Genomic DNA, 24,795 nt, shown 5'->3' on the forward strand with positions numbered 1-24,795 from the left:
CTACATGATCATCTACATACGAAATGGCTCATTGGCGCTAATGATCGCAGGGATTTTACATGAACTATTCACATGAATATGTAGAGTTCCATAGCATTCTGCTTCTGTCATAATACACTCAGTGATCGAAATACGTTACAATTCAAATAAAACTTCAGATATCTGTTCCACTTAGTTATTTGCACTGCTCTTAAACCATTTATTAGGGCCGTAACTTAGTGCAACTATGCTTGAATCATATGCGCTAAGGCACTTTATGTACACCACCTAGACCACCACCTACTACACAGAAACGAGAATGAACTAAGGGAATTAATCCATTTCTGATGACAATGTTGTTGATTTCCATTCATTTATTATGAGCATTTCAACTGCAAACACATTTCTAGTAAATATTTGCATTAATAATACTCACTCGACAGCTGACTTGTGTGTGAATTAATCTAAAATAACTAAAGCCAACAAAGTGGTATTTCTGCCCTCAAATTAGAGTGGAAAATCATGCCCCAACGAGTGTGTTAGGCCACTCCCCCAAACGAAACAGTAATTCTATAATGATAATGACAGGGAGATAATTTTTCCATACGAAATATAGACAACTTACTTATTTTATTGCATATTTTTTTGTGGAAACCGTATGGGATTTTATTAGTTTTATTTCTCTTTATTATTCTTAATACATTTCAAGTGAAATTACAGAAGGTAAATGATACAATTTAATCTTTAAAAATAACAAAAATTATGAATTATGAAAAATATGGTTTAGTTAGATTAAGTACAAAATACTCAACTTTCGATTCAGACAAACTTTAAAATATCCTTTCTTAAGATGAGAACTGATGATGTAGTTGTAATAACATAAGTAATGCTAGTAGTAATATAATATCTTTTTGTATGTACAGTTTTTCCCTATATGCTATACCATCTGGTAATATTACACTCCTAAATGCTTGTGTCTTTGACTAAATGTTCTCTTAATATACGTCGATAGATCGTATTCAGTGATTTGTTAAGTTGCATACATTTATGTTGTTCAGACTGTTCATTCCGTAAATCAATTTTGGATTCTATGGCTATGTGAAAAGCTCTAGTTTCGGGCCGGCATATACATATCAAACTCACATCATCGTATATCACTCAGTTACCTCAATATATAAATATCACAAGTGGAGTCACAAGGAGCGTTGTTGCGGTCGCCTACAGGAATGAGCAGCAGAGTATGAGAATCATCACCGTGATGGGGAACAGGGCATAGATCTCGCTCCGTGGATGGCACGTGGAGACCAGATAGGTGATGTCGTCCTCCTCATGCTCGATGCCATCCCTGGTGGGCACCTCCACGACCACGATCTCGTCCGACAGGAAACTGATGTTGAAGCTGCATTCCGTTGTGTTCAAGCAACTCTGCGACTCACTCAGGTTCGAGTACTGGAAGGTCGGCTTATATATATCGAATATGACGTGTATATCGTTTCGCACCTCGTCATTGTCGCTATAGAATATATAATAGTAGTACCCATCTTCGATAACATTCTGTACCGCCTGAGCGCTGTTGTTGGGGGCACTCTCCATGAAGTGTGGACTTGTGCAGTTCTCGTTTGGCTTGAAGAAATCACTCAGGAGTATGGCCCCGTTGAAGCACAGGAACAGGCCATTCTCAAAACTCGACACCGAGTTGGACTCATCCGTTTCTGTAAAGTTGACGGCATTTCCGCCGTGACTGTACTTCCTGTCGTAGACATTCTCTCGCTTTGTGCGGTTGTAGAGCCGCTCGTAAAGCTCTCGCTTTCGCTGCCGCTTCTGCAGCGCAGGGGCAACCACTCTACCGCCTAAATTGTGTTCCGCCTCGGGTCGATCTGGTGTACCACTCGCACTGTGATCGGGATTGTGGTGTGTACCAGTCGAAGCATGGCCAGGATGATGCGTGATGGGCATCTGTTGAAAATGAAGTGTTCCCTTCTTGAGCTTCTTCCTTATGGGTTTCGTGGAGGTAGCAGTGGATCCGGAGAGGGTCAGGCCAGTGGGTAGATCCAAGGGCTGCTGCTGCGCTGATGGTTCCTCACTCAAGTCTTCGCCTCCGTGATTCTCATGCTCAAGCACCCCGCCATCGGCAGCTGGCGATGGGCCCTCCATCTCCATCTTGTCCTCAAAGAAGACCTTCACTTGCTCGTGACCCTTGGCATAGTTGGCGCCCAGTTTGTTCTTGTTGTGGTCCGTCAGACCGCAGAGATTTAGCTGCCGCTGACCCTTGACAATGAGGATACGCGATCCATCAAAACGGGAGCAGAACTTGACCCTCACATTGGCGCCTTTGAGCAGAAAGAATCCCCAATATTCCAGGGTATCGTCAGGCAGGGTCATCGATTTCTTCAGACGAATGTGTTTGCGATTTGTGGAAATCTCCGGTTTGTTACGCAGCTGAAACGCATTGAAATTGGAGGTCATCTTGAGGGTGTGTTTCGAGCAGAAGATCGACGATATTCCCGCACGGATTTCAATGATATCCGACTCAGCCATGGGATAAACGACATCGGCGAACACTGATTTGCGCAGGTGCAAAGGCATAATGATCAGCGTGGCCGGCAGTATCACAATCAGCAGGCAGAAGATGAGAACCCGCTTCACGCCGTGCATTTTGCGGGTCTCTGGAAGAATAAAAAACAAAAGATAAAAATAACTATTTACATACTAGTGAGTGATAAGTGACATGGTTAATATTCTTTTCTTGGAAACCACCTTCAAAGCGATATTCTGTCAAGGGCTGCATCTTGTCTTTGTTCCAGCTTTCTCTCAACTAGGAAAAATCCACTGAGAACACGTCTAATCGGTAGAAAAGTCTGTGGAACACTGTCTTGATTGTGAGATTATCAAATTAGACTGACGACTCGGACTGGGACTAGAATTGCCCGCCCCCTCCATGACTTTTATCTGTGTATTTGTGAGAGAGCCGTGTGTCTGGGTGTCAGAGATTGTATCAACAATCCACAACACAACGAATATTGATATAGTTCAAATATATAACCAAGCTATTCACAAGATTCGATCAGACACTCAGATCGATGGCCAGCGGCAAGTGACAGACTCTGTTTGATCGATGGTTAGCGATCTATGACTCTCGCTCTGATCACTGCCACTGGCTATCGGCTCTCTTCTTCCTCTCTTGAACTTAACTTTGTTTAGTACATTTGTTTATCTTTGTTAAGTTTTTAGCAAAGATTAAGATTTAGGCACAGGAACGGAATGGGTAAAAGTTGGGGGTGACAATAGTTTTGTTGGGGAAATAAGAGGATTTGCACAAATTCGAATGTCTAAGATTTCTTGGGGCATACATATTCGTATTGGATCTCTAATTTTTATGGAACCTCTCCCCTAGTTGTATTTTGGTTACATCACAGCGTCTACCTCCACAATCTCCTAATCTTACTTGGTTACGCACTATTTTCCCCCGTGCCCCCTTTTGATGGCCTTATCGAGGGAGGGCCTCTGCTAATTACCGGTCTGCCTATTGATGCCAATGGTTGATAAGCCATGTTTTCCCTCATGAAAAATGCTGTTTATATTGGCCTGCTCTTATCAAGCGTCAACGAAACGAGACGGGGTTTCTGTTCATACGGGAATCAGCTTCATATATTGCACATTTTATTTATGGCATACACGAGTAATTTTCAGCATGTCACGTTTTTGTCGAGTGTTTTTCGGGAACTCAGATCAGGTGTTGGCTAATGTTATAAACCTGGTCATCAAAGATACATGTGAATTCGGACTAAAAATCATCTTAAATTTTGGAATATCAAATTCAAGGAATCTTTCCTTTTAGATATTCAAAGAGTCTAGAATTCTTAAATATAGATTTTGAAGTTGTATTAAACATAGGAAAAAGATAAGAACTCTTTACGGGAACTTTAGTAAGCGGCAACTTATGCGTGATAAGAACTTCCATGTATAGACTCTTTGTCCTACTTTCGAGAATGAATAATACTTTGTCCGCCTTGATAGTGATTGATGGCCGTTGATGTTGATTGCTGCTCAAATCAAAACAAAAAACACCTTTAACTTTCACTTTTATATCCACTAAACATATGCTCTACTTTATGTTCCTTTGACTTCAGGTTTATCCTCTTACGGCCTCAAATAAAGTCATAGTCCAGGTGTCATATATTTCTTACATCTGTTTTTCATTTTTCTGTTTGGTTTTTGGCATTTTCCTAGCAACAGAAAAGAAACCCACGGAAAAGAAAACCAGTCACGACAGGTTTTTATTCGGCATAGCCATGGCATTTTATTTTCCCCCAGCCCATCCGGTTTTTCGTATAGTTTTAAAAACAAGGCCCCCTACATATTTGAAGGTTTTTATGCTTAGGCTAAGAAATACGGCAGCCAGCAATAAATGATCAAACAATTCAACTTTTGTATAAAGAAATTCGATTCTTGCAACTCTTTTTTTCTTGGCATGTGAATCGGTATACAAATGACAGATGTTCACACATATCTGAGTGTGTGTGCCCTTTATGAAGGGTATTACTATTTTCCACAGATGTTTGCGAGGCAGAAAAGGAAACATTTTCTTCTTTATTAATACCCTATATAAATTCTATTTTATGTCTTTTGAAGATGATTGGAACAGAGAAGCACATACTTTTTCTGGTCAGGACACAATAGATGGAAAACCTTCTTCAATCGCATCTGTTTTTTAAGGGTATTTGCAGCCTCGGCGTTTTGAAGATACATTTTCTTTTTATTGTAATTTTCCACTTACATGCTTTTGCTTTTCCCTATCGTTCCGATTTGCGCTTTGTGAAGTTTGGCGTTGTGACAGGTGTGAATTTTATAGAGAATTTCGCATGCAATTCTCGTTATTTTTCCTTTTCTTTGTTTATGCGGCCGTTGTTGTCACTGCGATAGGCATTGCCTTTGGTTTGCACTTTCTATTCTGGTCTATTTTTCGGGATTTTCCTCGCATAAAGATATCCAAAATTAGATAAATGCATGGGTGTGTGAAGGGGGCGGCATTGGAGAAGGCTCTACAATCACACGTGCAACGGCTCTGCCATTATTATCAGTTCGATTCTCCGATATCCGATTTGTTATTCTATATTGACACACATTTTAATCAACAAATGTTTGAGATGCTCTCTCGATTTCAACGTCTCTCTCTCTCTCTCTCTCTGTCTGTCTTTTAATCTCTCTCTCTCTCAATCTCTCTCGCTTATCTGGGAAAAATGCACTCTCCCATTTTCTTGTATATTTAACGCTTGGTTTTTAGCTCTGTTTTGGCACCACAATTGTTTTAAACTATTTTCTATTGTTTCTAACTTTCTTGTTTCACAATTTTCACATTGCTAATCGTTTATACAAGTGAATTATTACAACAAAATAATTATTACGAAATTTTCACCCGACGAGAGGAAGCATAAAAAACAAAACACTTCACTTTCAAAGCAATTTCTCGAATGAGACTCATGAGCTGTTGCAATGGAAATTTTTATACCCGATACTCTAAATGAGTGTAGAGGTATATTAGGCTTGTGGTGAACATGGACCATAACATAACCTCCAGAAGGAATCTTCCGACCCCATAAAGTATATATGTATATTCTTGATCAGCATCAATAGCCGAGTCGATTGAGCCCTGTTTGTCCGTCCGTCTGTCAGTCCCTATCAGCGCCTAGTGCTCAAGGACTATAAGAGCTAGAGCAACAACATTGCTGAATCTGGATCAGATCGGATCATTTTTATAGCCAAAAGGAACAAATCAATTTGCAGTGGCTACGCAGCGCCCGACGACACGCTTAAACTGATTTTCTGTTTCTCTCGCACGCACTGTCGTTTAATGTAGCCATACTTAAGTATCGGCTATAAATGTACAGTTGCGGTCGCAGCAGCAACTCACAACGTTCCCCCTCGTTTAATAATAAGAGCCAAAGAGAGAGATGTGTGTTTTCGCTCTCACTTACGCTCTTTGGCTGGGCTCTCTAAAATATCTGCGCTCTTTAATGTGAGGGAAACAATTTTTTGTTTTGACGGGAAGTTGGTGGCGATGTGATGTTCTCCCAGGGGTGGAAAATCGTTTGTAAAAGGGCGGTTAGCTCTATACTTTTTGAAATTTAGAATTGTTATTATTAGAACTGATTTATTAAATTTTCCCATGAAAGGCTTTGAACTCAATAGAAAGTCTTAAAACATTAAAATTGTTATAAAACAAATATTGTACATTGACACATAATTTTCTTAAACATATATTTTGGAAAAATTTATGGAAATAAATTTATCATCAAATCTTGAGATTGAAATATGCAAATATTTTTAATGCCACAATTCCCTCAACTTAAGCCAGAACATCCCATAATATATGAGATACAAATAGAGTTAATCCCAAGAATGGTGAAAATGATATAAAACGTATGCAGAGGTGATAACATATACAATATTTGAAGACCAACAAAATAAAGACAACAAGAAAATTCTGTCTGATAAAATAAGAAATGTTTGAATAAAAACAGAATCATTCTGATTCTGGCAGAATAATTCCGACAGAGACCAATGGGTCATGTCATGTCATGGGATAACAAATGAGGAGTTATCTTAACCCTTAAACTTACTGTTCAAATCCGCCATTGAGTAGTAGAAATCCGTGTGATAATAATGCAATTGACCCGGGCTGATGGAGGTCGTCCGATTGAACATCTTTTTATTAGCCATTTTATGGGAACCGTTTTTTGAAGGATGAAAGGACTGGTAGAAAAGGCAACGACCGCAGCTCGTGAATTATCGCAATGAACTGACGGGAAAAATATAATCCGAATCATTTGAAAGCCCCCAACAACTGGGATGGGATAGCGATGACGCTTAATCCAAACAGTCAGACACAGAGACGTCCCGTTGTCGTGTGTCTCTTCAGAGCTAATACTGATAGTCGGGCTGGTTGCTGCGCTGTCTATTATCATTATAAACTAGTAAACAGTGTTATAAAGCCGAACATACTCTACATCGTTGCTGACACAATCATTAAATTGATAAGGACTTAATTGGGACTGTCAGTCATTCAATAGCTGTAGCAGGAATACTTATGGACGGGGTATGGGTATGGCATCTGTCCATGCTTCACAACAGCGATAGCAGCACGTGCTAAGGAACCCCCACTCTATTGATTGGAAACTTGATATCTGCGTGCCGTAGGGCTTGTTTCTGATACTTTTTAGCGGAAATTACTGAGGAAATTCAGCAGAAAATGCATTGTATACCAATAAAAATAATAGAATACTTCTCCTTTGTGTTGAATATTTTCTTAGAGTCGGTTTTTGTGTGCCATGAATACCCATTAGATATCATGAACGAAATCTGTCAGATTCATTTGCAAACAAACCGATAAGATTCTATCTGTTGGAGACTTTAAATAAATGTAAAATTTATATGCCTAGACATTCTATCTTATCTGGGATCATTACTTTTATTGGTTAAAGAAGCAAAAAGTTACGTGAAGGAAAGTTTTGCATCAGAAGTTAAGAGTAAGCGGAAAGTTGACATGGGTTTCGATTACGTCGGACATTGGCGTGGTGCTGGGTTCCAGATAGGTGATCCATTCGGGAGCTGTTGTGGATGTTAAGATTCCTTCTTTTAATTTTCGCATTTCCACTTTGATTTGTTGGAGGCTCAAGGCGTTGAGCTTCTCTATTTTCTCCACCTTCTTCATTAAGCTGTCCATAGATTTCAACAATTTCTGTTTTTTCGCGCCCGGTTTGTTCTTCCTTCTTCGTAGTATCCTGCGCTTTTTTTTCTTTTTGGGGAGTGACTTACACACACAGAACTTTTTGTCATTCCCATCTTTCACACATTTCGATTGATGCGTATATCGAAGCAGTCGCCCAAAGGTGGGAACACTGACGTTCACCAATTGGTTGGTGTCGTGATTATACAGAACGGTGGCCAGAAATCTCGCGGCTTTAGGCTGCGTAGTGAAGCGCACTCGATACTTGATAGTACTCGACTTGAGGGAAGAACTATGCTGATGAATGGACTCAACTTTCTGCAAAGAAAACGCTTCACAGCGATTAATTAGGTTGCGAGAGCGCAGGTAGTTGTTGAGGCTGTCGACCAGGAGCCAGCCGAGGGGCAACATCTCGGTCTCCTCCTGCAGCAGTTCCATGGAAGAGGCACAGTCGCAGTAGTTCTCGCTGCGACCCGCCTCATGGCAGGTGCGATTCGTGGGAATTTCTTTAAAGAGCGTTAAGCAGGTGGGGCAACCCTCTGGTTGCAACAGATGTGCTGCCACCTTCGTTCCTAAGTTCAGAATGTCCTGCAACGTGAGGTACAAATCATGGGGTGAGGTCATCCGCTGTGTATTGATCGCCAGAGCCACGGATATGTCTGGGTATTGCAGACGAACCCACGATGGTAGCCACACGAACAGCATGGGATGACAGACATGATCACTGAAGAATATTACAATCGCTTCACTGAAGAGCCCCAACTGTTCGAAGCGTTTTATATAGTCCATCAACGTGGGCTCCCTTTTTGGCCGATTCTGTTCCGTGACGAAATTGCTCGTCCAGAAGAGACCGAAAAAGGGTTGTGTGTGGTTGAGGTAACGCTCCAGCAATTGCTGACAGTAGTCATAGACATAGTCCACATACAGCCGCCTGCCCAGCCCATGATACTCTGTGGATCGATTGCGTAGATGCAAACTGTCGGCTATGCCCCGCATGAATGGTCGCAGATAGTAGTCGACGGGCTGCTTCCCGAACTCAAAGGCGAACTTTCGGATGAGCGTGAGATCCTCTGCATAGGCCGTTAGGTAGCCCTTTTCCTTGTATTGCTTCCAAATGAATGGCATCGCGTCCATGTCGCTGGCCGATTGAAGATTGTGCACCGCACTGGGACTGTAACCCGATATTAGGGCCATCAGATTAATATAGCTATTCTCGCCCATTCTCTTGTAGTTCTGCATCTCGAACCAGCCCTCTCTGTTGCTTTTCAGTCCTGGCATATCGTCTAGTGTGGATCGAAAGTCGTTCGGCGTCATACCATTGAAGCCGAACATTATGACACTGGGACGACGATGACTCTTTGGCTGCTGATTGGATGACTGATGTATTGACTGGACAAAGGTGAAGGGCTGAACCTGTAGCACATCCCCCCGACTGTCTTTGCAGATGGCAATCAAGCCCATCACATCTTCAGGGACAATATAAGTATCATGGAAAGGAGTCTCCACCGCGCGACTGACAAAAGAATGTTTGTCGAATGAGCTGCAGTTGTTTGGCTATTATTCATGGGATTCCTTACTTGATGCTACCATTGATGTAGAGTCCCATTGGATTTGTGGTGATCCTGCGATACCCACATGTATACGTCATATCCTTAGGCTTTCTCTCTAACGTACGCAATGTGAGATTGACCGCAGATTGGCTGACATAAAGGATATGCAGGTGGCGCAGATGATCGTAGCTGGACCTCACAATATCATGAACATCCTGAATGGGCTTCTTCCTAAGCAGTTGATCCTTGATTGATTCAACATATGGTGTGTCGGTGGTATTTTTTCTGGTTGTAACACTTCGCCTTTGAATCTTTGCTTTCATGGGTTTCCTACTTGCCCGGGACTTCCGGGGTACAGCAATTGTGAAAACTCTTTTATATTTATTTGGTGTCGTATACTTATTATTCTTTTTTTTCGCTCCATCAATAAGGCAAATGGTGATCAAGAGTAAACAGAGTATCACAAAGCACCGAAAACTCCACACATTCATCATAGATGAACTCATCAACTGACGACTGCCGGAAACATTACACATTTTTATCCTGATAATTGTAATGTTTTGGTGCAAAATCCATTAGACATGAGTTTCTGGAAAGTACGAAAGCTTTAACAAGGTCTAAAACTTTTTAAATTGAATATTGTCGGTGTTTTACAACGGGTATCTCCTGAGTTGACACTGATTTATCAAATTTACCGATTATCAATTTTTCTTTATCGAGGCTTCCTTTCGATTATTTGTTGTCTTTTCCAACGTTTTTTTCCGCCTGGTGTCGACGTTGCTTGCTTTTTTTCTTTTTTGGTACTTCGGGTTTGGCAATCTCATTTCTTTTTTAGGTATAAGAATTTCCTTTTTTGCCTTTTTCATTACGCTATGCTTTTCCTTCTGGGTATTTAATTTTTCAATGAGTTTCTCCATTCGGCTCTTGCACACACAAAACTTCTTTCCTGACAGTTTTTTCATGCAATTGGAATCGTTTCGATAGGGATCCAATCTTCGAATGGATCCCACGTTCAGATAGTCCATAGTTTTCAGCTTGTGGTTATAGCGTATACTTCCGGAGAACTCTGGATGATTAGGATTGGTCCTGTCGTAGAGCTGTCGGTTGACGCTGAATGTCACTCGATAGGTGTTGATGTACGATGATGACTGACGCTCCTCAACACGCATCGATACGGCTGAAACGGACTTGAGGGTGAAATTGCAGCAGAACTCTTGAAGGTTTCTGTGGTGCAAGTAGTCGTTTATACTGCGCACAAGAAGCGTACCCAACGGCAGATGCTCTGTGTGCCTGGTGGCAAGTGACTTGTAGATGGCGCAGGGGCATGTTTCATCACTTATTCCCGCATCCGGGCAGGCGCGGCTCTCATTTATCGGCGCCAGAAGTGTCTGGCATTTCGGACAGTCCTCCAGCTCCTCCACAGCGTGTGGCCATTTTTCGCCCAGCTCCAGAATGTACTGGAGAGTCAGATGCAAGTCGTATGGAGAGGTAAGTCGTTGGCTATTGATTTGCAAGGCCTGCACCGCTTCCGGATGCTCGGCACGGAACCAAGGAGGCAGCCAGATAAACAGCATAGGCAGGGTCTCCTCATGGCTTGAGCCTTGGCCCTCATCGCTGAAGATGATCACAATCGATTCCTTAAAGAGTCCCAGCTCAATGAAGCTCAGAAAATATTCCATAATAAATGGTTCCAAAATTGTACCATCCGCAAACATGTCGTAGCTCGAGCTGTTGGTCCGAAAGAGTCCAAAAAGAGGCTGCTGAGATTCCGTGGTCATATGTCGTTCCAGAAATTGCTGGAAGAATTCATAGACATATCGAATGTTCATCATTCTGCCAATACAGTCAGTGGGAACTTTAGTGTCGATTCCCTTGGCATAGTAGTCGAGGCTGGACTTTTCAAAGTTAAAGACATTTTGATAGCTCACGTCCTCGGCGTAGGCCGTCAGATAACCCCTCTGCTTGAAGTGATTCCAGATCAAGGGCAGCGTCTCCAAGCAGCCTTGTTTCTTCGAATGGCAACCTATGTTCTGCCAAGTTTGAGGAATGTAGCCGGAGAGAATGGCCATTAAATTGGGCATGAGGCCCTTGTCCACTCTGCCGTATCCTTGCATCTCGTACCAGCCCTCCATTTGAAGACGCTTGCTAACTTCTGGAAAGTTTTGGCGAAAAATGGTTCGGGAAATGCTACCAATACCCATCATGATTACATTGGGCTTTCGGCACTTAGATATTGGCGGTTGGCGCCCACGGCGGGGCTGCACCAAGGCCAAGGTCCTTGTTTGGAGCACTTCCCCCAGGCTATTGCTGCAGGTAACTGTCATGCTCTCCACATTATGGGGCACCACATAACCATTCTGAAAGGGCACTTTTTTCAGTCCGATATTTTTTCGCCTTCCAATCTCACGATAACTGCAATTGTACTCAACGATCAGTTGCGAAACAAGATCGTTTATAAGCATCACATATCGCTGGTGTTCGTCATGGAAGTCTGTGGTGATCAAATCATCATCTTGGGAGCATTTCTCATAATCGTCATCCTTTCTACTATTCGTGGCATTTTTTGACATTTGTTGGGTATTCAGAATACGACACTCTGATGTTTCGATGTAGTAGTTGTTTCCATTTTCTTTCTGTGGAGGGGACTCCTTTCGCGGTGCTTTTATTTTATCCACCGCGAAGATTAATGGTAGATCCAAAATTAGTATTAGAAGTGTCCAACGTGTCATTTTTACTGTTGTAATGATCCATTACATTCAAAACATCTACGATTGTTTGTGTCGAAAGCGATTTTATGGTAAATTATTTATTTTTGTTTGGTTTTAAAAAAACTGAAAAGTTATGTTGAAAATCGAATGACAATAAAAACAAATAAATGAATACAAATGTATTCAAGTATTCTGTAACGATACTATTCATTGTTTTGTAAGAAGATAATGAATGACATTGAATACAAATTAGTTGGACTTCATATCTTGAAAATTAAACTTTTTTTCTAAGAACAGAACCTCTTATCTTTTATGTGGATAGCAACCACATAGACCGGCGTTATTAAACTCTGGTGATTGTAAAGACCTCTGTGAGGGAGCCCCTCATTCCCCTTTGTTTCCCTCTTGTTACGGAAAAGTTTCTTGAATACGAAGTGAATTCCCGCACCTGTAACTTTGTTTCATCTGATGCCAAGCGTCAAAATTATTACTCATAATATTCTCTTTCCATCCGTTTTCCTTGTAATCAGTCGAGATATCTCCAAGTCATAATGGGCGCTTCTGAGCGTACAATTGATTTTCTTCGCTTAAAGTACTAAGGAAAACATAAGAAAAACGCATCAACAGACTGTAATATTAGTCAAGTGTAGTATTGGAAATGGTGCGGTTTACGTAGAACGCCATGAAAAGGTGTCTTTGCTGTTTATTGCTCATAATCATTAAAATATCTGATGGATCAGTGCCACACATTCTTGGAATCTTTAAGGCCACTGAAAATGTTGTAAAATTCTTTGGTCAAGTTTTATTTCTCTGAGTACTGCCCAAAAAACAATCTGCAAAGTACCTTTTGCTCAGAGCTACCGAAAGCTAGCTTCATGCCTCTTAAGTTCTCTGCTTTTACCAGTAATTGCTTCAAATGTTACAATTATGAAAAGTGGCAGATAAAATGGTCGAACGCCACTTGAACGTGCACTCAACAGGTTAGGAAATTACTGAATACCTACGCATTCAGCGCAGGTCATGGCATTGCTTCCCAATATGTGATAACAGAGCGAAAACCATTAAAATTGGGTATTCGGGTATATGTTACAGAGTGTCTTCGTTTTTTTTGGGGACAATGGGAAGACTTCAGTTGAGTTTTCTTTGTGGTCGATGGCACAACATGGATTCGCGCTTTCGTGCCGCACACCCCCTATACAAATGGTTCTTCGGGTTCTGCCTACTTTTGCTGATCTTCGTGTTTTCAAATCGTTTTCCAAATGAATTACCGAATGCACAAAATGCGAATACAGTTTCCCTTCTATCGCGAATCGTTAATGTTACTCTCACACCACAAAAATACTTTGTGAAAACGGCCCAGTGTCATATACCCTTTGTAAACCCGTTCAACGACGAAGTCATGAAAATATACAAGCCTCAGACCTTTGTGGTCTGCTCGAATGAAAGTGACCTTGTCACATCCGCATACGACTCCCAGCGGCAGCGATATGTGTTGCATATCAATCAACAGGTCGCTCAGGAGCTGCTCAACTTTACGGATGCGGAGTACAACTGTTTCTATGAGGAAATCAGCTACGGCCAGCACGTAGACACCTACGACAAGTAATACAAGATGGGATCCGATTTTTATGAAGCAAATTACAGTCTCTTTTCCATCCGTGCAGACTCAAGGCAGATAAATACTTCACTGACGGCTATGTGGTGCCCAAACATGTGGAGGGGATGCTGCTGGAGTGCCAGACGGCGGAAGAGCCCCACAAAGTGCTGCAGCGGGATGCTCTCATATTCATACAGTATCAGCCAGACGAGCCCACACCCAAGAAGAGGGCGTCAGTGCCCCGAAAGCCTAGCGTTATAATGTACGGCATTGATTCGTTGTCACGCATAAATCTACGGCGCACGATGCCAAAGGTATACAAGTTCCTGAAGGGCACAGGATGGTATGAGATGCAGGGATACAATAAGGTTAGAATGGCCTATCACCCTTTATTCGCAGTCTGTGCTGACACCCGAGCTCTCTCTTTCAGGTGGCCGACAATTCGTTTCCCAATCTGTTTGCAATTCTCAGTGGCTATTCACCGGATACGGCAAAGTCCCAGGTCTGCGACACGGACCAATCCGGCTGCTTCGAGGAGATGTCAATGATATGGCACTACTTCAAGAACGCCAGCTACTTGACGGCCTACGCTGAGGATGAGAGTGGATCGAATACGTTCAACTATTTGAAGCCCGGATTCACCGAAAAACCTACTGATTACTACTTTCGACCCTTTCTGCGGGCACTGGAGGAAGAGACAGAGGTTAAACGCCTGCCCGGTCAGTTCATGAGGTACTGCATGGGGCGCCGCTTGGCAAATCGTTATATCTACGATTATTGCCGTCAGTTCATGCAGCGATATGTCAAGGAGCGACCCATTTGGGGCATGTTCTGGACCAATCACTACAGTCATGACGATCCCTTTATGCCCTCAGCCATGCAGAACAAGGTACTTACCGATCTGACCAACTATAGAATGGACGGGGCCTTCGATCATACTATAATGATATTCTTTGCCGATCATGGAACAAGGTTCGGCAAGTTGAGAGACCTAAACTCGGGTTTCCTGGAGTCGCGTTTGCCAATGATGTTCATTTACCTGCCTCCTTGGTTTCGTGAAGAGTACCCGAGCTACGCTCGTGCCCTGGAGATCAATCAGAATCGATTGAGTTCGAACTTTGACCTACACAATACGCTAAAGCATGTCATTGAGATTGGTGGTGGCATACCCGGTATGCCTGAATTGCCCAAATCCTATGACTGCCCCACCTGCCAGTCGCTGTTTTACCCAGTGCCCGAGGACCGGACTTGTGCCCAAGCGGCCATCGATGAGCATTGGTGTACGTGTGAGCCATATCGAACCATCTCCCATCTGGGTTGGACTGATCGCATAGCCGAGAGTGTGATCCCCCGCATGAATGAGTATTTCGTGGAAAAGAATCTCACCCACCTGTGCAGCAATCTGTCACTTAGCTATGTCCACAACACGAACATAAAAACGGGGCTGGACATCAGCTGGCACGATGAGCTGCCCGAACTGAAGGAGGCCGTCTACCGCACAAAGTTCAAGGTGCAACAGAACAGCGCCGACTTCGAGGCAACGGTTGTCTTCAACAATGTCACCGAAACGGCCGAGGTGAATGTGGAGACAATCAGTCGTACGAATTCCTATAAGGAAGATTCGACCTGCATTGAAGATAAAATAGCTAAATTATATTGTATATGCTTTAGCGACCTCAAACCATAGACTTAATAATCTCGACTAATATTAAATGTTATTAGCAACTTAGATAGAATATAAAAGAAGATATAAATGTTGTTAAAACGTTGGAGAACATTATTACGCGCGCCTTCCAGGCTTGAAGCGCGAAACGACCGATGGGTGCAGCCGCATAACGCCGTTTGGAAAGAGTTTTCTATCTGACAGGTTTCTTCAAACTCTCGGATTTGATTGTAGTAACATTGCTCAGAAAAAAGTGTGCTTCGATTGATCCTGCAATTGTACAGATAAATACACAAATTAATACAAGTACAAACCAAATTATGTTTGGATTCAATTTGAAACGCAAAGTCGTGCTTTGTGTCATCATCTTGATGGTGGTCTTTATATTTGTAAATCATAATGGAGAGCTCAAACCAGACTCGCCACAAAGCAAACTATCAAGGAAACCAAATCTGGAGCCAATTACTTTACACAACAAATCAGTGATAAAAAATGTGCAACCAGCAACCGTTTTGGATCCACAAAAAATCAACATCCAAACGATAGAGAAAACACCAATAAGTGTTGCGGAAAATTTCTTTGTGTTTAGTCCCAAGTGTAAGATACCCTATGTCGATCCACTATCGGAAGATTTCTTGAACATGTCGGTCCCTTATCCTTATAAAACCTGCACAGAGGATCCGGACCTTTTTAGCGTTCTCTATCACCGCAAAACGAAGCACTACATATTGCACTTGAATAAAGAAGTGATGAAGACACGTTTTTCCAACATTTCGAATTATGCTTGTTTTTATTTTGAGACTATGGCTGGCACCAACGATTCATATGCCGTGTGAGTACTTTGTACACCAGTAGTAAGTGGAATTGTTTTACCCTGAATGATCTCTTTTATAGTGCCCGTCGTGCTGAACTCATCGAAAACGACTTTATTGTTCCGCACCATTTTTTGGGATTGGTTGTGCAGTGCAATGATCTCGACAACAACTCTCGTGTGCTGCAGGCCGATGCTTTTTCCTTTGTCCAGCATCCGGTGGATCGTAACGAGACGAGCGATGCCTGGCGCGGCACAAACTATCCCAGTGTCTTTCTCTTTGGCATCGACACCATGTCCCGAATGAACTTCCACCGAACGATGCCGCTCACCTCGAAATTCGTCCGTCATAGTGGCTGGTATGAGATGGAGGGCTATAACAAAGTGGCAGACAACACTTTGCCCAATCTGCTGGCCGTGCTGACGGGTCGCAGCGCCAAGAACTGGTCAAAGGGTTGTAACCTGAAGACTGCGGGTTGCTTTAACTACATTACGTATTTGTGGGACCACTTTCACAATGCCGGCTACCTCACTGCGTATGCGGAGGATCTGTCCTCCATATCCACATTCAACTATTTGAAGTCGGGCTTTGTACGGAAGCCGGTCGACTTCTATCTGCGTCCCTTCGTGACGATACTCGAGCATGTCCTCAAATCGGTGGAGTGGATTGGCTGTAAATACTGCCTGGGCCGGAGGCACAGCTTCAGCTATGTGTTTGACTATGCCAAGCAGCTAATCCAGCGCTTTGTCCATGAGACACCGAAGCCACTGTTCGGTTTTTTCTGGACGAGTAGTTTCACCCACGACGATCACAGCGGGGGCGCAAATCTGGACGCGATCTATGTCAAGTACTTGGAGGAGTTCAAGGAGTATGGATTATTCGACAGGGCCATTGTCATTTTGTTCAGCGACCACGGCGCAAGGTATGGGTATTTGGCGAATCATCCTACTGGCTTCCTCGAGGAGCGTCTGCCTATGCTGCACATCTATCTGCCGCCCTGGTACCGTCGCCGCTATCCGCAGGTAGCGCGTGCCCTTCGTCTGAACAGGAATCGTCTTACCTCCAGCTATGATCTGCATCTGGGCATCAGACACATTTTGGAGCAGATTCGTCCTGGAATTGACTTTATAAGTTCCTATTCTTGTATTAAGTGCCGATCCCTCCTTCGAGTGGTGCCCAAAAACAGAGGTTGCTCCGATGCCAATATTCCCATTCATTGGTGCGCCTGCGAAACCTATGTCCCCGTGGCCACCACTGGCTTGGCTTTGCAATTGGCCCAAGTGATTGTCTATCGAATGAACCAGTTCTTGGCGAAACTGAATCTGGATGCGGACTGTGAGACATTGTACCTTCGCAAATTGCTAAAAGCAAGCCGCCAGCTGCACTTTGATGACGTTGGTGTCGAAATTGCCCCGCCCAATGGCATGGAGATATATAAATTGGAATTCACGACCTCACCGAATAATGGGAAATTTCGATCTCTTGTCCGTAGTAAATTCAACGCGGAGCACGTATCTCTTGACTTGGATGAGATAAGTCGATTGAACTCCTACCGCAACGAATCTTATTGTGCAGAGGATATACTGGCCAAGAAACTATGTGTTTGCCTCAAAAAGACATATTCCGATGACGAACATACAAAAATAAGGAGAGTCAGATATGGCTGGCTGAAGGAGCAAGACGACGAATATGATGAATCGAATGATGTTCCTTCGAACGTTAATCTTAAACTTAATGTATAAATATCTCAATAAACTGGAGTAGTTTCCAAGCCTTACCCAGGATTTTTCGAAGTGGTCCCGAATTTTTGTTCGTAATACATTGGCATGCTGTAAATAATGGATTTAATCTATTTGATTGCTTTTAAATAATTTGTGGCGTAGTATTTTGAATCGAATCGCTTTTTGCTACCAATGTGGATTCTGCGAATGTCAGTAAATACTACTATAGCAATATATACCATACATTTTGTGATACATATGTATGTATCTAAAACGTTCTGATTTCCTTCGCTGTTGAAATGTTTTTTTAAGTTTCTGTTAACTAGCTTAAGACTTGTAAACTGAAAATATAGTCTGTTCCGAAATTTGTCAACCTCTACAGCTTAAGTTTTTGGTTTTGATTCCGAAATAAAACAGTAATCGACGGTAAGGTTGATTAAAGGCAACAACAACTGGTCATGACATTTTTTTTTTGTTGTACAATTGACGAAAACTAGCCTCCAAATATTTCCAAAATCATAGCAGCCCTGCACTCAACCATCAGCTGTAGAAAACTCACTTTAATTTCACATGGAACGGGAAAAAATGTGGCACAGACGTAGATCCTTTTTCAAACCAAAGAGGTGCACAATTATATTCTTTAGCCTACTATTGATTTTTATATGGGCCAATCATTCTAATCGCGATGATGATGCCGGTGGACCGGTTCCTGACGCCATTGAGAGGCCCTCCCTATCTCGGTCGGAGCGATTGTATCAGCTGGCCAAACAGGAGCACTTGAAGGATCGGCAGTACCACATGCTGAAGGCGGAGAAGGACCGAACGTTCGTCGACACGTCTCGAGGATACGATACCACCACCGCTATTGATGTCGACTTCCTGAAAAACCGAAATCCAAAGATGACAGCCAAGCCGGCAAGCCGTTACTTTGTATATAGCCGAAAGTGCAAGATGCCCTATGCAGATCCCTTCTCCAGCGAAGCCCTCTCTGTCTTCACTCCAGCTAAACTGAAGACCTGCACGAATGAGTCGGATCTGATTACGCTGAGCTTCGATCGAAATCTACAAAAGTACAAGATACATGTGAATTCCCAGGTACTTATCGGCCTCGCGCCGGACGTCAGTGACCTAAAATGCAGCTATCAAGAGGTGACCCACGGTCGAAATGTTACCGGAAAGTTCTATAGTATGTAAGTCCGTAAAATTCATGGAATGATTGATAGAATTTTTATTTAATGAACCTCTTTACGCAGTCTTCAGCAACCTGTCGACATCACACCGGATATGCCTCTCGACAAGAATATGAATGGAATTATAACCGAGTGCCATGATGAAAAGAACCCGTCGAGAATCATTCAGAAGGATGCCTTTCCCCTCGTGCAGGTGGTCAATCAGACATCCCGGACTGGGTCGCATCCAGTGGATATACAGCCCAGCGTCATTATGCTGGGCCTGGACACCATGTCGCGGATGAACTTTAGGCGCACCATGCCACGGACGGCCGAATTTGTGCGAAAGTTGGGCTGGTTCGAGCTGGAGGGCTACAACAAAGTAGCGGACAACACGTATCCAAATCTCTGCACTGTTTTGGCTGGTGGCACGCCAGAGGAACTGAAGAAAATCTGTTCATTTTCTTACGCTGAAGAGCAGGATTCGTGTCCATGGATATGGAGGGATTACAAGAAAGCAGGCTACTCGACGGCATATGGCGAAGATATAGTTGAGGATTCCGTCTTCTCGGTGCACGATTCTGGCTTTCGCCATGAGCCAACTGACTTTTATCTGCGCCCTCTTCTGATGGGCTTAACTCACTCGATGCGCACCTATAGGAGATTTGGCTACGACTATTGTTTGGGTCGACGAATAACCGTCTCGTATTTGTACGACTTCTGCATGCAGTTCGCGCAACGATTTATCGAGGAGTTAGAGCAACCAGCCTTCGGTTTCTTCTGGAGCTGTACTTTTACCCACGACTATCATCACGGAGCTTCCAGTTTGGATGGCATATTCATGGACTACCTAGAGCTACTCGAAACGCGTCAGGTCTTTGAGAAATCCATCGTGATATTGCTCAGCGATCACGGCGAGCGGTTTGGTGAACTCGTCGAATTGTCAGATGGGTTTCTGGAGGAACGTTTGCCCATGCTGCACATCTATTTGCCCCCCTGGTTCCGCAAAACATATAATAGGTTTGCCCAGTCGCTGTATTTGAACCGCAACCGCCTCTCGTCTCCCTACGATCTCCACAATACGCTGCGGCACATTCTGCAGCTGAATGCATCGACCTCTGATCAACTTCCTCCGCTGACAAATTGCCCCACCAGTCAATCTCTTCTGCACACATTGCCACGGGAACGCAGCTGCAAGGATGCCTGCATCGGAGATCACTGGTGTACCTGCAACGAATTCATGGCCATTAAGCTTAACGGAGACGCATACAACATAGTCAAACTGACGCTGTTCTACATCAATCGTTGGTTGGTTTTGAATCAATATAACCAAAAATGCGATCGCCTGTGTCTTGAGGATCTGGACTATGCGGAGCGGAAGGTGCTAAACGAGGATAATGGTCAGGAGTCCTTATACGGTACTATTAGCATATATCGTCTGCGCTTTCACACCAACCCGCCTTCTGGTCGCTTTGAGGCCACTGTGCGCTACGACAACAATCGGAAGCGATTGTCTGACTTCAATATAGACGATGTCAGTCGCTTGAACAGATATCACAACGATTCGCTCTGCATCGAGGATAAAATTGCCAAAAAGTTCTGCTTCTGCAGAGGAACCTTTGATCCAGATTGGACAAATCAGTAGAAGAAAAGACCAATGACATCACATCGAATAAAGTAATGATAATGATTAATTAACGATTTATGACCAATTACCTTAATTACATATCTGCTGTATAGATAGTTTTTGTTTTGTTTTCAAAATTTTAAAGAAGCTCGAAACGTTAAAAGTTTTTACTCGAGAATACAGTAGTAGGCTTGGCCTGGCATCTCTCTTCCGCACTGACTGGAACTTTTAACTAAACAATAGTTAAAGTCATATTCAACGAACACGAGTTGATTGAACAAACACAACTGATTTATAAGCAGCTCAAAACGAGAGACTGCCAATATAACAATATATTGTACATTTGAAAAGAAACCAAAATGAGTAATTCATCTTGGCTCGATTTAGACTTAATAAATTCCTTCACTCCAGTCGAGTGTGGCACCACCATCATGGCTGCCGAGTTTGACGGTGGCGTGGTGCTGGGTGCTGATTCCCGCACCACCGCTGGGGGCCATGTGGCCAATCGAATCACGGACAAAGTGACTCGGATCACGGATAACGTCTACTGCTGTCGCAGTGGCTCTGCGGCGGACACCCAGGAGCTCTCTGAGGTGGTCTCGAATTTGATGTGGCATCGCGAGATGCACACGGGGGAGAAGACCCTAGTGCGCGACGTGGCCGCGGAGTTCCGGGACAAGTGCTACAACGGTCGCAAATACCTGTATGCCGGCATCATTGTGGGTGGCTGGGACGATCTGCACGGAGCCCAGGTGTACAACATTTCGCTAGGCGGCATGATGATGCGCGAACAGTTGAGCTATGGCGGATCTGGATCCATATACATTAGTGGCATGCTCCGGGACGGCTACCGTCCGAACATGGAGAAAGAGGAGTTGGTGCTGCTTTTCAGGTCGGCCCTCAAACAGGCCATCCATCACGATTCCTTCTCCGGGGGAGTATCGCGCATCGCGATCATCACCAAGGAAGGCATCGAGCGACGGGTGTACTACAACACCAGCACTGGCAAGGCTCAGGCCACAGGCACTGATGTCCTCTTGGGCTGTGGCGAGACCAAGAAGCCGCGCAAGTCTTAAAAATAATTAATAATACTTATTTTTTTAATAAAATCGTAATCTGATTACTTAAGGCTAAAACAAAGTTAATCGTAAAAATGTGTCAGTTCGCTTATGGGAAATTTCGATAGCGAATATGTTATGATTCGAAACATTCGGAACGTTCGAATAAAGAACTGTCGAATAGAACAGTGAAACTCACCTTATTCTACTTGAGCTTCCTTGACGGAGGGCCACCATCAAGGTCTTTTCTTTATTGACATTTTCGGCGCAACTGCTTGAAATAAACGTATCTTCTTCATGTGTGCTTTTGCTGCGATACCATACTTTTATAGTCCATAATGCCATAATTAAGCAATTTTGAGAGAAAGTTTGTTATCAGAGTTCAGAAGCCAATTAATTTTTAATTTTTCGGTCTTTAATCATAGTATAGGGTGAATGAAACGTTAATCTTTTGTGCAGTGGAACTCATAGACATTTGAAAGCAGCATGTTGGTTTAATATTGTTCCATGCATGAACGGTCCTGGAACTGAGTGTATGAATGCTGCATAAATCTTGTATTTCAAATGATCATTTCAAAGCGGAACCAATTTTTAGTATTTTAGGCTACGAAATCACAGCAGCCCTTTGCATACCAATCACTGGCAATACCCACTTAATTTCAATTTTACACGAAGGAGCTAACATGAGACGTAAATTAATTTTGAAAATAAAAAAATACAGTATCATATTCTTTGCTATCCTATTGGTTTTTATATGGGCCAATCATGTCAATCGCGACAAGGATTATAATGATGGCGCTGGACCGCTTCCTCATGGCAAGGATCAGGCATCATCAACTGGTAACAATACGCCTACCATATCCCGCTCGGAGAGACTGTACGAGCTGGCCAAGCTGCAGCACTTGAAGAATCGAGAGTACTACAAATTGAAGGAGCAGAGGGCGCGAACGTCCACCACTAAACCCACGGCAAGAAACTATGAAACCACACGTGGTGCTGATGATATGCAGTATGGAAAGCCAAGGAAGACAGCCAAACCCGCGAACCGGTACTTTGTGTATAGCCAAAAGTGCAAGATTCCCTATGCGGATCCCTTCTCCAGTGAAGCTCTCGCTGTATTCACTCCAGCTAAACTGAGGACCTGCACCAACGAGTCGGATCTGATTACGCTGAGCTTCGATCGAAATCTACAGAAGTACAAGATCCAGGTAAATGGCAAGGCGCTTGCCGCAATGGCCTCGGATGTAACTGAACTAAGTTGCAGCTATCAGGAGGTGATACGCGGTCAAAATGCCACCGGCGAGTTCTTTAGTGTGTAAGAAACATTTATTTCTGACTGATTGATTACTGCTAAAATTAACCTTTTCTGTCACAGCCTTCTGCCACCAGTCGACATCACACAGAACATGGCACTGGATAAGAATATCAGTGGAATTATAGCCGAGTGCCATGATGAAAGGGACGAGTCCAGAATCATTCAGAAGGATGCCTTTCCCCTCGTGCAGGTGGTCAACCAGACATCCCGGACTGGGTCGCATTCAGTGGATATACAGCCCAGCGTCATTATGCTGGGCCTGGACACCATGTCGCGGATGAACTTTAGGCGCACCATGCCACGGACGGCCGAATATGTGGGAAAGTTGGGTTGGTTCGAGCTGGAGGGCTACAACAAAGTGGCGGACAACACGTTCCCAAATCTCTGTGTTGTTATGGCCGGTGGAAAACCGAAAGAATTAGAAAAGGTCTGCGAATTGTCACGCCATGGGCGAATGGATTCGTGTCCATGGATATGGAGGGATTACAAGAAAGCAGGCTACTCGACGGCATATGGCGAAGATATACTACAGTTCGGCGTCTTTATTGGGCAAAATAAGGGCTTTCTTGAAGTGCCAACTGACTTTTATCTGCGCCCTCTTCTGATGGGTCTAACTCAATCGATGCGCATCTTCAGAAGATTTGGCTACGACTATTGTATGGGTCGACGAATAACCGTCTCGTATTTGTACGACTTCTGCATGCAGTTTGCGCAACGATTTATCGAGGAGTTAGAGCAACCAGCCTTCGGTTTCTTCTGGAGCTGCACTTTCACCCACGATTATCATTTCGGAGCTTCCAGTTTGGATAGCTTATTCATAGACTACCTAAAGAAACTTGAGACACATCAGGTCTTTGAGAAATCCATCGTCATACTGTTCAGCGATCACGGCGACGGATCTGGTGATCTCGCCGCACTGTCCGACGGGTTTCTGGAGGAACGTTTGCCCATGCTGCACATCTATTTGCCCCCCTGGTTCCGCAAAACATATCCTAAGTATGCTGAATCCCTTCTTCTTAACCGCAACCGCCTCTCGTCTCCATACGATCTCCACAATACGCTGCGGCACATTCTGCAGCTGAATGCATCGACCTCTGATCAACTTCCTCCGCTGACAAATTGCCCCACCAGTCAATCTCTTTTGCACACATTGCCACGGGAACGCAGCTGCAAGGATGCCTGCATTGGAGATCACTTCTGTTCCTGCAACGAATTCATAGCCGTTAGGCTCAACGGAGACGCATACAACATAGTCAAACTGACGCTGTATTATATCAATCGTTGGATGATACTGCACCATTTCAATAGACACTGCGATCGGCTGGTCCTTGAGGAACTGGACAATGCCGAGAGGAAGCTGCTTGGGGTGGATAATGACAAGGAGACCTTCTACGGGACCATTATGATTTATCGTTTGCGCTTTCATACCTATCCATCTGGGGGTCGCTTTGAGGCCACGGTACGCTATCACAGTGAACTCGATACTTTGGTTGACTTCGATATAGGAGATGTGAGTCGCTTGAACAGATATCACAACGATTCGCTCTGCATCAAGGATAAAATTGCCAAAAAGTTCTGCTTCTGTTTTAAAGATGGAGTCAGCAAACCCGAATGGCAGAGGATGATAATAAATTTTGACCAACAAATTACAAAAGCATCTGGTAAATTACGAATCTAATCAATGTTCCGGCCAAATAAATGTGACAATTTCATCAGTTAAGCTATGGTTTTTAGACTTGGTGTTTAGTTTAAATGGATATTATTGTAGTTCGGTTGTCGCTTCTTGTACTCGTACTCGTTGCAACGTCATCTGGGCTTGTGTACAAGTGCCACGACACTCTGCAGATTGGGGGGAAGCTTAGCATACAGA

At 43.5% G+C, this 24,795-nt stretch overlaps 8 protein-coding genes across 11 annotated transcripts; 5 read left to right on the forward strand and 3 right to left on the reverse strand.

The window, feature by feature from the left end:
• Nucleotides 1-604: 604 nt before the first annotated feature.
• Nucleotides 605-6,776, reverse strand: LOC4816174 (uncharacterized). Of its 3 annotated transcripts, none has more exons than XM_015181477.2 (2): nt 6,600-6,776; nt 605-2,645 (listed from the first exon to the last, which is right to left on the reverse strand). In XM_015181477.2, the coding sequence occupies exons 1-2, from the start codon at nt 6,697-6,699 to the stop codon at nt 1,198-1,200; spliced, it is 1,548 nt and encodes a 515-aa protein (XP_015036963.2). In that variant the 5' UTR covers nt 6,700-6,776; the 3' UTR covers nt 605-1,197. The 3 variants fall into 3 exon arrangements, with proteins under 3 accessions (XP_015036963.2, XP_015036962.2, XP_001355825.3); XM_015181476.2 differs by lacking the exon at nt 6,600-6,776 and adding an exon at nt 4,757-5,491; XM_001355789.4 differs by lacking the exon at nt 6,600-6,776 and adding an exon at nt 2,737-2,869.
• Nucleotides 6,777-7,428: 652 nt separating this feature from the next.
• On the reverse strand, nt 7,429-9,824 carry LOC4816175 (uncharacterized). The gene is made up of 2 exons (XM_001355790.4): nt 9,283-9,824; nt 7,429-9,218 (listed from the first exon to the last, which is right to left on the reverse strand). The coding sequence occupies exons 1-2, from the start codon at nt 9,789-9,791 to the stop codon at nt 7,493-7,495; spliced, it is 2,235 nt and encodes a 744-aa protein (XP_001355826.4). The 5' UTR covers nt 9,792-9,824; the 3' UTR covers nt 7,429-7,492.
• On the reverse strand, nt 9,662-12,111 carry LOC26532737 (uncharacterized). Of its 2 annotated transcripts, none has more exons than XM_015181478.2 (2): nt 9,910-12,111; nt 9,662-9,844 (listed from the first exon to the last, which is right to left on the reverse strand). In XM_015181478.2, the coding sequence occupies exon 1, from the start codon at nt 11,982-11,984 to the stop codon at nt 9,957-9,959; it is 2,028 nt and encodes a 675-aa protein (XP_015036964.2). In that variant the 5' UTR covers nt 11,985-12,111; the 3' UTR covers nt 9,662-9,844; nt 9,910-9,956. The 2 variants fall into 2 exon arrangements, with proteins under 2 accessions (XP_015036964.2, XP_033237035.1); XM_033381144.1 differs by having other exon boundaries at nt 9,662-9,860.
• Nucleotides 12,112-12,254: 143 nt separating this feature from the next.
• LOC4816168 (uncharacterized) lies at nt 12,255-15,997 on the forward strand. The gene is made up of 4 exons (XM_033381143.1): nt 12,255-13,565; nt 13,628-13,928; nt 13,991-15,820; nt 15,899-15,997. Exons 1-3 carry the CDS (start codon nt 13,081-13,083, stop codon nt 15,245-15,247), a joined length of 2,043 nt encoding a protein of 680 aa, XP_033237034.1. The 5' UTR covers nt 12,255-13,080; the 3' UTR covers nt 15,248-15,820; nt 15,899-15,997.
• On the forward strand, nt 15,515-17,819 carry LOC6902393 (uncharacterized). The gene is made up of 2 exons (XM_002133292.3): nt 15,515-16,055; nt 16,118-17,819. Exons 1-2 carry the CDS (start codon nt 15,544-15,546, stop codon nt 17,775-17,777), a joined length of 2,172 nt encoding a protein of 723 aa, XP_002133328.3. The 5' UTR covers nt 15,515-15,543; the 3' UTR covers nt 17,778-17,819.
• A 449-nt stretch (nt 17,820-18,268) lies between these two features.
• LOC6902394 (uncharacterized) lies at nt 18,269-20,664 on the forward strand. The gene is made up of 2 exons (XM_002133293.3): nt 18,269-18,946; nt 19,010-20,664. The coding sequence occupies exons 1-2, from the start codon at nt 18,327-18,329 to the stop codon at nt 20,568-20,570; spliced, it is 2,181 nt and encodes a 726-aa protein (XP_002133329.3). The 5' UTR covers nt 18,269-18,326; the 3' UTR covers nt 20,571-20,664.
• A 128-nt stretch (nt 20,665-20,792) lies between these two features.
• Nucleotides 20,793-21,697, forward strand: LOC6902395 (proteasome subunit beta type-6-like). Its single transcript, XM_002133294.3, has one exon. The coding sequence runs from the start codon at nt 20,912-20,914 to the stop codon at nt 21,626-21,628; it is 717 nt and encodes a 238-aa protein (XP_002133330.1). The 5' UTR covers nt 20,793-20,911; the 3' UTR covers nt 21,629-21,697.
• Nucleotides 21,698-22,250: 553 nt separating this feature from the next.
• On the forward strand, nt 22,251-24,645 carry LOC117183181 (uncharacterized). The gene is made up of 2 exons (XM_015181482.2): nt 22,251-22,925; nt 22,986-24,645. Exons 1-2 carry the CDS (start codon nt 22,294-22,296, stop codon nt 24,601-24,603), a joined length of 2,250 nt encoding a protein of 749 aa, XP_015036968.2. The 5' UTR covers nt 22,251-22,293; the 3' UTR covers nt 24,604-24,645.
• The last annotated feature ends 150 nt before the right edge of the window (nt 24,646-24,795 follow it).

The sequence above is a fragment of the Drosophila pseudoobscura genome, chromosome 4 (assembly GCF_009870125.1).
Source record: "Drosophila pseudoobscura strain MV-25-SWS-2005 chromosome 4, UCI_Dpse_MV25, whole genome shotgun sequence".
Taxonomy (NCBI): Eukaryota; Metazoa; Arthropoda; class Insecta; order Diptera; family Drosophilidae; genus Drosophila; species Drosophila pseudoobscura.

What these genes read in the sequence shown, in the direction of transcription:
- LOC4816174 (XM_015181477.2), bottom strand. Translation starts at nt 6,699, where the DNA reads ATGGCTAATAAAAAGATGTTCAATCGGACGACCTCCATCAGCCCGGGT. An exon ending in CTCAATGGCGGATTTGAACA is followed by an intron (nt 2,646 to 6,599) that starts GTAAGTTTAAGG and finishes TTATTCTTCCAG; the next exon opens with AGACCCGCAAAATGCACGGC.
- LOC4816175 (XM_001355790.4), bottom strand. Translation starts at nt 9,791, where the DNA reads ATGTGTAATGTTTCCGGCAGTCGTCAGTTGATGAGTTCATCTATGATG. An exon ending in TACATCAATGGTAGCATCAA is followed by an intron (nt 9,219 to 9,282) that starts GTAAGGAATCCC and finishes TTCTTTTGTCAG; the next exon opens with TCGCGCGGTGGAGACTCCTT.
- LOC26532737 (XM_015181478.2), bottom strand. Translation starts at nt 11,984, where the DNA reads ATGACACGTTGGACACTTCTAATACTAATTTTGGATCTACCATTAATC.
- LOC4816168 (XM_033381143.1), top strand. Translation starts at nt 13,081, where the DNA reads ATGGGAAGACTTCAGTTGAGTTTTCTTTGTGGTCGATGGCACAACATG. An exon ending in CACGTAGACACCTACGACAA is followed by an intron (nt 13,566 to 13,627) that starts GTAATACAAGAT and finishes CCATCCGTGCAG; the next exon opens with ACTCAAGGCAGATAAATACT. An exon ending in AGATGCAGGGATACAATAAG is followed by an intron (nt 13,929 to 13,990) that starts GTTAGAATGGCC and finishes TCTCTCTTTCAG; the next exon opens with GTGGCCGACAATTCGTTTCC.
- LOC6902393 (XM_002133292.3), top strand. Translation starts at nt 15,544, where the DNA reads ATGTTTGGATTCAATTTGAAACGCAAAGTCGTGCTTTGTGTCATCATC. An exon ending in ACCAACGATTCATATGCCGT is followed by an intron (nt 16,056 to 16,117) that starts GTGAGTACTTTG and finishes TCTCTTTTATAG; the next exon opens with TGCCCGTCGTGCTGAACTCA.
- LOC6902394 (XM_002133293.3), top strand. Translation starts at nt 18,327, where the DNA reads ATGGAACGGGAAAAAATGTGGCACAGACGTAGATCCTTTTTCAAACCA. An exon ending in ACCGGAAAGTTCTATAGTAT is followed by an intron (nt 18,947 to 19,009) that starts GTAAGTCCGTAA and finishes CTCTTTACGCAG; the next exon opens with TCTTCAGCAACCTGTCGACA.
- LOC6902395 (XM_002133294.3), top strand. Translation starts at nt 20,912, where the DNA reads ATGAGTAATTCATCTTGGCTCGATTTAGACTTAATAAATTCCTTCACT.
- LOC117183181 (XM_015181482.2), top strand. Translation starts at nt 22,294, where the DNA reads ATGAGACGTAAATTAATTTTGAAAATAAAAAAATACAGTATCATATTC. An exon ending in ACCGGCGAGTTCTTTAGTGT is followed by an intron (nt 22,926 to 22,985) that starts GTAAGAAACATT and finishes TTTCTGTCACAG; the next exon opens with CCTTCTGCCACCAGTCGACA.